General features: G+C 36.6%; 2 protein-coding genes across 6 annotated transcripts in view; one reads left to right on the top strand and one right to left on the bottom strand.

The window, feature by feature from the left end:
• NF1 (neurofibromin 1) overlaps positions 1 to 13,743 on the bottom strand; it is a 299,361-nt gene that overhangs the window by 72,291 nt on the left and 213,327 nt on the right. The window lies entirely within an intron of this gene.
• Positions 9,093 to 11,798, top strand: OMG (oligodendrocyte myelin glycoprotein). Its single transcript, NM_001260823.1, is given in 2 exon segments — positions 9,093 to 9,302; positions 10,112 to 11,798. A coding segment is annotated over 1 exon segment (1,323 nt). The 5' UTR covers positions 9,093 to 9,302; positions 10,112 to 10,117; the 3' UTR covers positions 11,441 to 11,798.

Raw genomic sequence — 13,743 nt, 5'->3', positions numbered from 1 at the left:
GAGACAGAGTCTCACTCTGTCACCCAGGCTGGAGTGCAGTGGCATGATCTTGGCTCACTGCAACGTCCGCCTTCTGGGTTAAAGTGATTCTCCTGCCTCAGCCTCCTGAGTATCTGGGACTACAGATGTGCACCACCACGCCTGGCTAATTTTTTTTTTTTTTTTTTTTTTTTTTTAGTAGAGACGGGGTTTCACCATATTGGCCAGGCTGGTCTTAAACTCTTGCCCTCGTGATCCACCTGCCTCAGGCCCTCAAAGTGCTGGGATTACAGGTGTGAGCCACCGTGCCTGGCCCAAACTTAGTACTTTTAAAGCTAATTTCCCCAGCAGCAATCTGGAGTTTATAATTTCCTATTATTCTTTTGAATTTTAAGAATTTTTGTTATGGTAAATAAGATATGTTTTTATACTTGGCCAAGTCTTTGACATACCTTAAAACATCATAACTCTTCTCATTTTACATTTATGACAGTTACTTAATGGGCTCTTTCCACATTTTTGTCTCTTTTTAACCACCTTCTTTCCTGAAAGAAATACCAGGAAAAATAGGGAAATACCAATTTTCTTAGATTAAACAGGAACTGATTAGTTGACCATAGTCTTGTCTGGTATCTTTAAGTACTTTAAAGGGAGCTTTTCTCTTTCTGTTCTTTGTATAACAGGACAGACTACTGGCAGCAGCTGGGTTTTTATGTTGTCTTTTTTCCTTTTTTTAAAAGAAATTCTTTGCTGGGGGAAGAATAATTCACATTTAACCGCATGTAATTTTCCCCGATGAGGTCAGTGGAAGCTGAGCAGCCAAACAGTGGCAATCCTTGCTAATCAGCAGGAAGAGATACAAACTAATAAATATAGGACAGAAGAAAATGCTGGAACAAAGAAAAATCTTTTAGAGAAAAGATTAAAGAACTAAGATCCAGAAGAGAAAGTTTATTACATGAATACTGCAAAAGAGCAAGGCGCAGGGGAATAAAAGGTAGATTAAAGTTCACACCACATACTAGTGGGGCTCTTAACCAGAACAGCATTAACCAGAGTCAGACACAACCCTGAAGAGCATTTGGTTCAACTCCTTTTGTTTGTTAACTACTGAGAAAACAGGACCAGAGAAAGTAAGTGACATGCTTAGAAGCGGTACTAAAAGCTGAGTTTGCTCCCTGACTACTGGTTCAACACTCTTTTCACTAATATAGGACCAAAGAGCACTTACATCATGCACTGAAACATACATATATCACGTAAGTCTTCTATTTGGTGTGAATGGTGAGGGACACAAATGAATCCAATGCGGTTGATCTTTAACTGTTGTTCTTACCTAATTCTGATCAAAAAATAAAGTAGCACCTTTGGGAACCTATAACTAAAACATTGTGGTACTGGTATATGACTAAACAAACAGATCAATGGAACAGAAGAAAAAGTCCAGAAATAAATATCAAATCAGTGGAAACAAGCATTGGATAGACAGCTGGAAAAAAGAGAAAATTTGATCCATACTTCACACTATATTAGAATAAACACCAAGGATCAGAGTTCTAAATATAAATCATGAAATTATCCAAGTAACAGAAGAAAATATGAGTGAATTCCTTTATAATCTGGAAGTGGGAAAAAACCTTCCTAGCTGAGACTCAAAATCCAGAGGCAGTAAAAAGAGAAATTATACGAAACTTTTAAATGTCATACACATGCACGTGAGCATAACCGACACACACACCTCACCATAATAAAGCCAAAAGATAAACGGCAAACTGGAAAAAAAATTAAAACTTAAGACAAAGTGCTAATACCTCTAAAATTTAAAACGCTCCTAATATGGGGCGGGAAGGGGAAAACCCAAAATACAACTTTTAATAGTGCAAAACATAAAAAAGATAGTTACAAGAGAAAACATTTAAATGGTCTTTAAACATATGTAAAGACATACACTCTCCCTCATAATTACAGAGATGCATTTAAAATTAGACGGAGACACTTGACTATCAGATGGACAACAAATCCCAAAGTTCAACAACAAAGGATACAGTGAGGCTGTATAGAACTGGACACCCCGCTACACTGTTGGTGGGACTGCAAAATGGTATAATCAATGGAGAGAAATTTAGTAATGTCTGGAAAAATTCCAAATGCATTTACCCTTTTACCCAGCAATCCTACTTGTAGGAATCGTTTTCAAAGATTTACTGGCAAACATATAAAATTACTTAGGTACAATGGTATTCACTGTGGCATTATTTGTAAAAGCAAAAGTCTGAAAAAAACCTAGATGTACACCAATAGGGGACTGGTTGAATAAGCCATGGTACATTCCCAAATGGAGTACTATGGATCAAAAAATGAATCAGATACCTATATACTGATATGGAGTGATAAGATACAGTAAGAAAAAAAGAACAAGATATGTAACAGTATGTATATATATATCACCTTTTATATTAGAAGGGGGGATAAGAACATACCATACATATGCTTAAATACATTTTTTTAGGTTTTCAAAAAGAAAGGTTAATGATATAATGAAAAGCTAATAAAAAGTCACTAATAGGAGAAGGAAGGAAACAGGATGGAAAAGACAGAGAAGCAAGATTTATCTGAATATACCTTGTTATATAATTTTGACTTGTGATCCTGAAAAGCTGAAAACTAAAACAAAGTTTATATCAAGTTGGTGACATAAAAATATAGAGAAAAGAATTATTTCACATTGCATTAGAACACAGAATTTACTATACACTTTTAGGAAAATAAAACAAGCAGAGCTATGAAGAAATTTTAAACTTTATTCGGTAGTCTATAATCTAATTGTAGCAGTCAATGCTGGCATTATTTTGAAATTACTGAGAGATGATGCAAATAAGTAATTATATCAATGATATTAGGAACCACTTAGAGAAAATATGGGGGACAGAAGAACAAATTAAATCTTCCCAAAGAGGCAAAGAGAAAACTCCAAGATGAGAGACATTTTAGGAAATAATTGACTGAGTTTTGGCAACAAGCCAGTGGCATAAAGTAAAAAAGGAGTAGGGAGGTGGGCAAAGAAACTGATTCACTTGGATTTTGACTTGGTAATTTCTATGTTGTTCTTTCATGCTTTTAAAATACTGTATTGAGTACTCTCAGTTGTATTCAGCAGGAAAATCAGTCTAAATAGCCAACCATATTACCAAAAATAAACAATATCTGACACTCAAGCATAGCAAATGTTATCTCTAATAATGGAAAACTGAAACCAGTGATTAGCGTGGGATAGTTATTCCCTGGCAGATGCTTTGTGATACCTTTCACAATGTTGGGCTAATATATTCTAGGACACAAAAGAATATGTAAATTAATTCACTGCTTAACCTAGAATGTAAAAGTTGCCTAACTAGCTATCATTACTGACCTAGACAGACTAATATAAAATGTAATGAGTCTGAATAATACTTAAAATAAGTTGTAACAAATACTTATGCCTCTAAAAAGTATTTTTTGAGTAACAGTAATATAGTATTATTTTATTTCATGAGAATTTCTAAAAGTGTAAGAGACTGTTACAATTCAAATATGTTGAAATGATCTCCCTTTTTCTTTTTGAGAATTTTACAATATCTTTGAATAATATGAAGCAATTTGGTATGCCCCAAACTTGAAATGAGAAATACTGCCACTACTATTGTGTTGGAATCTTCTATTATATGCAACAGAAACTAAACTTGATACAGCCTAAACCCAAATTCATTTGAATCCATTAATGAAGTAACATGTCCTTTCTTTCAAACAAAAGTACTGTTAAGTGTAATGAAAATGCATAACTCTACTTCCACATTGACTTAATGAGGTTTCCTAAAATTAAGAGATTTAAGTGGTCGGTAAATTGACCCTCAGTCACATCTTTAGAAGTGCAGCAGTGTATATATGAGCTTAAACAGAACTCTAAATGTCAATGCATTCCCTATTTCCACAATATTGCTGAATGTAGTATTTTTAACATACTATTTTAAGCACTACGAATGATGGCTGGTTTCCTAAATCCACAGTAAGAATCTCATTAAGAGTTCAACTGAACCCTCAAAGTAAAGTGGCAATAAAGTACCTAATCAACAATAAATTTCTATGTTGCAGACTTTTAAAATATAGACACTTTTCAAGCAATATTAGTTTTATACAAAAGGTGGCTCCTCGAGTGTAATTTCTCTTGTAAGAAAATAAACTTCAATTAAAAGAACTAGAGAAGCAAGAGCAAACACATTCAAAAGCTAGCAGAAGGCAAGAAATAACTAAGATCAGAGCAGAACTGAAGGAGATAGAGACACAAAAAACCCTCCAAAAAAAATCAATGAATCCAGGAGTTGGTTTTTTGAAAAGATCAACAAAATTGATAGACCACTAGCAAGACTAATAAAAAGAAAAGAGAGAAGAATCAAATAGACGCAATAAAAAATGATAAAGGGGATATCACCACCGACCCCACAGAAATACAAACTACCATCAGAGAATACTATAAACACCTCTACGCAAATAAACTAGAAAATCTAGAAGAAATGGATAATTTCCTGGACACTTACACTCTCCCAAGACTAAACCAGGAAGAAGCTGAATCCCTGAATAGACCAATAGCAGGCTCTGAAATTGAGGTAATAATTAACAACCTACCAACCAAAAAAAGTCCAGGACCAGACGGATTCACAGCCGAATTCTACCGGAGGTACAAGGAGGAGTTGGTACCATTCCTTCTGAAACTATTCCAATCAATAGAAAAAGAGGGAATCCTCCCTAACTCATTTTACGAGGCCAACATCATCCTGATACCAAAGCCTGATAGAGACACAACAAAAAAGGAGAATTTTAGACCAATATCCCTGATGAACATCGATGCAAAAATCCTCAATAAAATACTGGCAAACCAAATCCAGCAGCACATCAAAAAGCTTATCCACCATGATTAAGTGGGCTTCATCCCTGGGATGCAAGGCTGGTTCAACATACACAAATCAATAAACGTAATCCAGCATATAAACAGAACCAAAGACAAAAACCACATGATTATCTCCATAGACGCGGAAAAGGCCTTTGACAAAATTCAACAGCCCTTCATGCTAAAAACTCAATAAATTCGGTATTGATGGAGCGTATCTCAAAATAATAAGAGCTATTTATGACAAACCCACAGCCAATATCATACTGAATGGGCAAAAACTGGAAGCATTCCCTTTGAAAACTGGCATAAGACAGGGATGCCCTCTCTCACCACTCCTATTCAACATAGTGTTGGAAGTTCTGGCTAGGGCAATCAGGGAAGAGAAGGAAATCAAGGGTATTCAGGTAGGAAAAGAAGAAGTCAAATTGTCCCTCTTTGCAGATGACATGATTGTATATTTAGAAAACCCCATTGTCTCAGCCCAAAATCTCCTTAAGCTGATAACCAACTTCAGCAAAGTCTCAGGATACAAAATCAATGTGCAAAAATCACAAGCATTCTTATACACCAGTAACAGACAAACAGAGAGCCAAATCATGAGTGAACTCCCATTCACAATAGCTTCAAAGAGAATAAAATACCTAGGAATCCAACTTACAAGGGATGTAAAGGACCTCTTCAAGGAGAACTACAAACCACTGCTCAGTGAAATAAGAGGACACAAACAAATGGAAGAACACTCCATGCTCATGGATAGGAAGAATCAATATTGTGAAAATGGTCATACTGCCCAAGGTAATTTATAGATTCAATGCCATCCCCATTAAGCTACTAATGACTTTCTTCACAGAATTGGAAAAAACTGCTTTAAAGTTCATATGGAACCAAAAAAGACCCCGCACTGCCAAGACAATCCTAAGTCAAAGAACAAAGCTGGAGGCATCACGCTACCTGACTTCAAAGTATACTACAAGGCTACAGTAACCAAAACAGCATGGTACTGGTACCAAAACAGAGATATAGACCAATGGAACAGAACAGAGCCCTCAGAAATAATACCACACATCTACAGCCATCTGATCTTTGACAAACCTGACAAAAACAAGAAATGGGGAAAGGATTCCCTATTTAATAAACGGTGCTGGGAAAATTGGCTAGCCATAAGTAGAAAGCTGAAACTGGATCCTTTCCTTACTCCTTATATGAAAATTAATTCAAGATGGATTAGAGACTTAAATGTTAGACCTAAAACCATAAAAACCCTAGAAGAAAACCTAGGTAACACCATTCAGGACATAGGCATGGGCAAGGACTTCATGTCTAAAACACCAAAAGCAATGGCAACAAAAGTCAAAATTGACAAATGGGATCTAATTAAACTAAAGAGCTTCTGCACAGCAAAAGAAACTACCATCAGAGTGAACAAGCAACCTACAGAATGGGGGAAAATTTTTGCAATCTACTCATCTGACAAAGGGCTAATATCCAGAACCTATAAAGAACTCAATCAAATTTACAAGAAAAAAACAAACAACCCCATCAAAAAATGGGCAAAGGATATGAACAGACACTTCTCAAAAGAAGACATTCATACAGCCAACATACACATGAAAAAATGCTCATCATCACTCACCATCAAAGAAATGCAAATCAAAACCACAATGAGATACCATCTCACACCAGTTAGAATGGCAATCATTAAAAAAAATCAGGAAACAACAGGTGCTGGGGAGGATGTGGAGAAATAGGAACACTTTTACACTGTTGGTGGGACTGTAAACTAGTTCAACCATTGTGGAAAACAGTGTGGTGATTCCTCAAGGATCTAGAACTAGAAATACCATTTGACCCAGCCATCACATTACTGGGGATATACCCAAAGGATTGTAAGTCATGCTGCTATAAAGACACATGCACACGTATGTTTACTGTGGCACTATTCACAATAGCAAAGACTTGGAATCAATCCAAATGTCCATCAGTGACAGACTGGATTAAGAAAATGTGGCACATATACACCATGGAATACTATGCAGCCATAAAAAAGGATGAGTTCGTGTCCTTTGTAGGGACATGGATACAGCTGGAAACCATCATTCTCAGCAAACTATCGCAAGAACAGAAAACCAAACACCACATGTTCTCACTCACAGGTGGGAATTGAATAATGAGATCACTTGGACACAGGAAGGGGAGCATCACACACCTATTGTGGGGAGGGGGTAGGGGGGGAAGGATAGCATTAGGAGATAATACCTAAGGTAAATGACGAGTTAATGGGTGCAGCACACCAACAAGGCACATGTATACATATGTAACAAACCTGCACGTTGTGCACCTGTACCCTAGAACTTAAAGTATAATAAAAAAAAAAAAAAAGAAGGCCGGGCGCGGTGGCTCAAGCCTGTAATCCCAGCACTTTGGGAGGCCGAGACGGGTGGATCATGAGGTCAGGAGATCGAGACCATCCTGGCTAACACGGTGAAACCCCGTCTCTACTAAAAATACAAAAAACTAGCCGGGCGAGGTGGCGGGCGCCTGTAGTCCCAGCTACTCGGGAGGCTGAGGCAGGAGAATGGCATAAACCCAGGAGGTGGAGCTTGCAGTGAGCTGAGATCTGGCCACTGCACTCCAGCCTGGGCGACAGAGCGAGACTCCGCCTAAAAAAAAAAAAAAAAAAAAAAAAAAAGAAACTTCAAATTTTAATACAACAAATTCTATTTGTGGTATAATCTAAATAATGCTAATATAATTTAGAGAAAAAACAAATGATTTAGTAACAAGGCATAAAGGGATTTTCCTTACATATAATATGCTAAATATTACTCATTTTTAAATGGTGCCACTTGGTAACGAAATACCATAACTTTATTTGCTTGCTTTAAAGTAAACTGGCCATTCTGGAAATCAGATTTGTGTTTTAACAGATTTATGCAAGCAGTCCACTGAAGAGTGGAGCAAAATTTATCATAAATTTGACCTCATTTTATAAAATTCATGATGAAAAATTTTCCTCTTACATTATTTCATGTAATTTTATTTATTTATTTATTTATTATTATTATTATTATTTTTTTTTTTTTTTGAGACGGAGTCTCGCTCTGTCACCCAGGCTGGAGTACAGTGGCCGGATCTCAGCTCACTGCAAGCTCCGCCTCCCGGGTTTACGCCATTCTCCTGCCTCAGCCTCCCGAGTAGCTGGGACTACAGGCGCCCGCCACCACGCCCGGCTAATTTTTTTGTATTTTTTTAGTAGAGACGGGGTTTCACCGTGTTAGCCCGGTTGGTCTTGATCTCCTGACCTCGTGATCCGCCCGTCTCGGCCTCCCAAAGTGCTGGGATTACAGGCTTGAGCCACCGCGCCCGGCCTCATGTAATTTTAAAACTATAAACTACTTTCCCAGAAAGCTGAAATGTGCAATACTCTGAAATCGCCTAAATTGATACTGTTATTCTTAAAACATAAAATCAAATAAATGGTCATTCATATAGCACCAAAAATGTCTTTGGAAAAAACAATACTCATATCCACTTACTATCCAAGGTTTCATAAAGAAAAAAAACTTTAACCCCAAATATATAAAATAAAACATGTTTATTTTACCATAGGAAGTGATAATCTAAAGTATAAGATGCTAATTTCCAAATGTATCCTGGCTTGTGTATAGCCTTGGTCAAATGATCCATTGTATCAGAAAGATAAAGAAAAAATAATCATATTTCAGTAATTCTATACATCCTAAGAGGGAAGATGGCACATTTAAGTGGTTGATAAATTTGAAAAGCTGATTAAACATAATAATCACCATGTTGGAGGAAGACATAAAAATCAGAGAACAGATTTTTTTAATATTAAAAATGTGACATGAAAATTATACCATTTTAGAAAGGAATATAAAAAGGCAGGAGTTAAAAATAGTGGGACTAATATCATAGAAAACTATCCATGAGGAAGGTCAAATTCATTTTCAACATGTAAAAAGGATAAAGAGTAGAGGTATTTAAAAAGATTCTTAATGAGACAAATGTTAAAATATGGAACCCAATCTCAGACAAATACATAGAAAGGAGTAAGGGCCAACTCTAATGTGCATAAGGTATCCCATCCTATAGCAAATCAGATATATAGGTACACTTGATGCCGTAAATTTTTTTAAAAATTGTCCATTTTGTTGCGTGTGCACCATAAATTTGAGTCAGCACCAGCGACAGCTCTGCAGTCCTCCTATGTGGTACTGATCAGGTGGTTGCAGAGCTTCAGCTCACAGCAACACAATGCAGCTGAGCAGGCAAGCACAGCCCACAGCCAGAAACAGTTCCGACTCTCCAGAACAAGACGACCTTTAAGCTTTAAGTTTCCCAGAGAAAATGAGATGCTGATATTGAAGACGACACTACGGTAAGATGTTATTTAAATCAGTAAAAGGCTGACTTTGGAATCTTTTTCCTTTTTAAGAAAAAGTCAACGTTAAGATTAAATATATATTCAATAGCAAGTGCATGCACCAGAAATTTGCTGCAGTGTCAGTTGAGGGATATTTTTTATATATTCATTCACTTTGTAAATATATTGTTTTCCTTTAAAATGGGCACTGAAATATATAGAAAAAACCACTTTATAAAATGTGAGGTTTATAGGTACAGTGTTGGTCTGGATTTTTCAAGTGCCTTTTACAAAGATATATTTATCCTAAAAACAAAAAGATAACATTTCGAAGAACTGCTTTAATATCTAAATAAAATCTACCCTATACACACACATTGAATTACATTACTGCAGAGATTAAAAAAAAAAAGACACGACAGCCATTTTTTCTCATCTGAGTAAGAAAGCATATCATCAAAAATAGTAATAGCTTACAACTGCAACTCTTTATTTGCAAAGAATGCTATTTTATCATATTAAGGCTCTAGAAAGATAAATAAGAAAGAATATGGTTAGAAAAGGGGGGAGGGGGAGAGAAAATAAAGGAGAAAATGCAGGAGAGAGTAGGGAGAGAGTCTCTCTCTACCACATAGCCCAATTGAAGGATTAAGCATTTGGACTATAAATGAAGGGGAGCTTTGTTAGTTTAATCACTGGAACAATTATAAAAGGACTCAACAACAACGAGGTTTATTGAAAATTTTGCCTAATGCTAAGTGACCCATGCAGATGCCTAAACTGTATTTGCATATTAAAAGAAGGGTGTATCTGTTTGTTTCTAGGCTTTGATGGAATATCAGATATTGAAAATGTCTCTCTGCCTGTTCATCCTTCTGTTTCTCACACCTGGTATTTTATGCATTTGTCCTCTGCAATGTATATGCACAGAAAGGCACAGGCATGTGGACTGTTCAGGCAGAAACTTGACTACATTACCATCTGGACTGCAAGAGAATATTATACATTTAAACCTGTCTTATAACCACTTTACTGATCTGCATAACCAGTTAACCCAATATACCAATCTGAGGACCCTGGACATTTCAAACAACAGGCTTGAAAGCCTGCCTGCTCAGTTACCTCGGTCTCTGTGGAACATGTCTGCTGCTAACAACAACATTAAACTTCTTGACAAATCTGATACTGCTTATCAGTGGAATCTTAAATATCTGGATGTTTCTAAGAATATGCTGGAAAAGGTTGTCCTCATTAAAAATACACTAAGAAGTCTTGAGGTTCTCAACCTCAGTAGTAACAAACTTTGGACAGTTCCAACCAACATGCCCTTCAAACTACATATCGTGGACCTGTCTAATAATTCTTTGACACAAATCCTTCCAGGTACATTAATAAACCTGACAAATCTCACGCATCTCTACCTGCACAACAATAAGTTCACATTCATTCCAGACCAATCTTTTGACCAGCTCTTTCAGTTGCAAGAGATAACCCTTTACAATAACAGGTGGTCATGTGACCATAAACAAAACATTACTTACTTACTGAAGTGGATGATGGAAACAAAAGCCCAAGTGATAGGGACTCCATGTTCTACCCAAATATCATCTTTAAAGGAACATAACATATATCCCACACCTTCTGGATTTACCTCAAGCTTATTCACTGTAAGTGGGATGCAGACAGTGGACACCATTAACTCTCTGAGTGTGGTAACTCAACCCAAAGTGACCAAAATCCCCAAACAATATCGAACAAAGGAAACAACGTTTGGTGCCACTCTAAGCAAAGACACCACCTTTACTAGCACTGATAAGGCTTTTGTGCCCTATCCAGAAGATACATCCACAGAGACTATCAATTCACATGAAGCAGCAGCTGCAACTCTAACTATTCATCTCCAAGATGGAATGGTTACAAACACAAGCCTCACTAGCTCAACAAAATCATCCCCAACACCCATGACCCTAAGTATCACTAGTGGCATGCCAAATAATTTCTCTGAAATGCCTCAACAAAGCACAACCCTTAACTTACGGAGGGAAGAGACAACCACAAACGTAAAGACTCAATTACCTTCTGTGGCAAATGCTTGGAAAGTAAATGCTTCATTTCTCTTAATGCTCAATGTTGTGGTCATGCTGGCTGTCTGAGGGTCTGCATTTTCTGAAACTAATGAAAGCACTCCTCCCTGATGTACAGTTGGGAAAATATGTTCATATCTAACCAGTGATTCAAGCTATATTAAGTATTCAAGAAAGCCAGTCTTAACATTTCTGACTCTGATGTAAATGAAGTAACTTGTCTTAAATAAAAGAAATGCACAATGCCTTGGTACTTGCTGCTATTTTACTGTCTTAATTAAGTAAACTAATGAGTTTCTTTTATAAAAAAATGTTTTCTTTTTAAGGCTTCAATTTATTGCACAAAATATAAAGCATCTAAACTTTAATATGTATTTTATGTATGTTTACACTGTCAAACATCTGGAAAATAAAAGGTCTATGCTCATAACTGTGTCATTTGGCTTTCTAGTCATATCAACTTTATCAGAATAAAAATGACCTCACCATTTTTGTTCTAGGGTACCTTGGTAAAATCTTTAAGGTAAATAGAACGGTGGTAGTATCCAAGGATTTTGTCACTGAAGTAAAACTGCAGCTGCCATCCCATGAATGAATATATTACATTATTATTTTACAGACAAGTCATAATTGTTTTAAATCTAAATGATGTCCTGCTTCTGAGGAACTCTTGGCTACTTTACAGATTATATAATGGACAAAAGCTCTTCAACAAGCTAGAAGACACTAGGCTTTGCATTTTAATAAGAAAAGTTTAATGGTTTTGTTTTTTGCATGTAAAAAAAAAGTGTTAAAACCACAATGAAAAAATTTAAAAACATGTAAAGAAGCAGTTTTAGTGCAGATTTAACACATCATTAATGGAAAATTTAAATATTTATAAAATTAAAATCCTACTACATGAAGGAGAAGAAAATTTGTATTTTGCAAATCAGAAATCAGAATGTGACTTACCTAAATTAAACATAAGATTAGCTTAAGAATAAAATCATTGAGTATGACCAACTTGGGCAGTACTGAGGGAGGAAGAGAGGAAGGAGAGAGAGAAAGGGAAAAGGGCATTTGGTACTATAACCAGGTGTTGAACCCAATAAAACAGACTGAGGACTAAGGCTAGGCATGGGACAGATCTTGACACTCCAAATGAAACCACACTGGAACTCCAACTAAAAGATAATCACTGAGAAATTTTCTACAAATATGAAAGTTAGCCACCTTATGAATTAGTAACAAACATAAGAAACAGCCACAAGGCAGCAAAAGAAGTCCTGAAACAGGATAGATTAAAATGCAAGATAGGAAAACTGAGATGGATGAGACACAAATGTGGTATTTAATTTGTGAGACGTAAGGCAGAATCTCATTTCAAGCATTTCTAGAGGTGGGAAAAAACTATAGAAAGGAATTTTTATGTTCCTTCATAAAAACTTTTAAAAATTCAGATAGCCTCCTTTGCTGGTTTAGGAACATTTCTACTGAGAGAGAGAAAAGTAACAACATTTTAATGTGGTTTTTTTTTTTTGCTTTTTAAAGACCAGGATTATGGAAAAATTACCATCAAGCTTCAACAAGAGAGTCCTCTTTTACGCTGTCTAGTACAGTGGCTCTTGAACATTTTCTGCCCTAGCAAACCTGATTGGCTCACTGTGTCAGGGAATGTCACCATGAAGAAACAGGATTATTTGAAAAAGTCCCCTAAATGATTTTAAAATGCATTACCTCTCTATATGGGGAGGCTATCTCCACTCCCTCCCAAACACTGATTAGTACCTTCACCATCCATGATAGGGACTAATTGCTTAGATAATCCCTACTCTACCATATACTTGTGTATTATTTAAAAAAACATATACACCGACTTCCACAGAAAGTAGTTTTTTTTTTTTTTTTTTTTGAGACGAAGTCTAGCTCTTATCCCCCAGGCTGGAGTGCAATGGCGCAATCTCGGCTCACTGCAACCTCCCCCTCCCGGGTTCAAGCAATTCTCCTGCCTCAGCCTCCCAAGTATCTGGGATTACAGACACCTGCCAACACACCCGACTAATTTTAGTATTTTCAGTAGAGATGGGGCTTCACCATGTTGGCCAGGCTGGTCTCAAACTCCTGACCTCAGGTGATTCGCCTGCCTCGGCCTCCCAAAGTTCTGGGATTACAGGCATGAGCCACCGTGCCCGCCCAGAAAGTAGGTTTCTTAGAGGTAACTGTCTTTTCCTCTGAGGATACCAAAAATTCAATGCTGTCTTAGAATTTTTAGGGAGAAAACTAATAAGAAAGTCAAATTACGGACTACTGCATTAGGAGCACCTATGGATTATGTCAACCCTACAGACATGTCTGCAAAATGCATAGTCTAACTTGGTAAATTTACAAGT

This window comes from Macaca mulatta, chromosome 16 (genome assembly GCF_049350105.2).
Source record: "Macaca mulatta isolate MMU2019108-1 chromosome 16, T2T-MMU8v2.0, whole genome shotgun sequence".
NCBI lineage: Eukaryota > Metazoa > Chordata > Mammalia > Primates > Cercopithecidae > Macaca > Macaca mulatta.
This window is presented reverse-complemented; position numbering and strand designations above follow the sequence as displayed.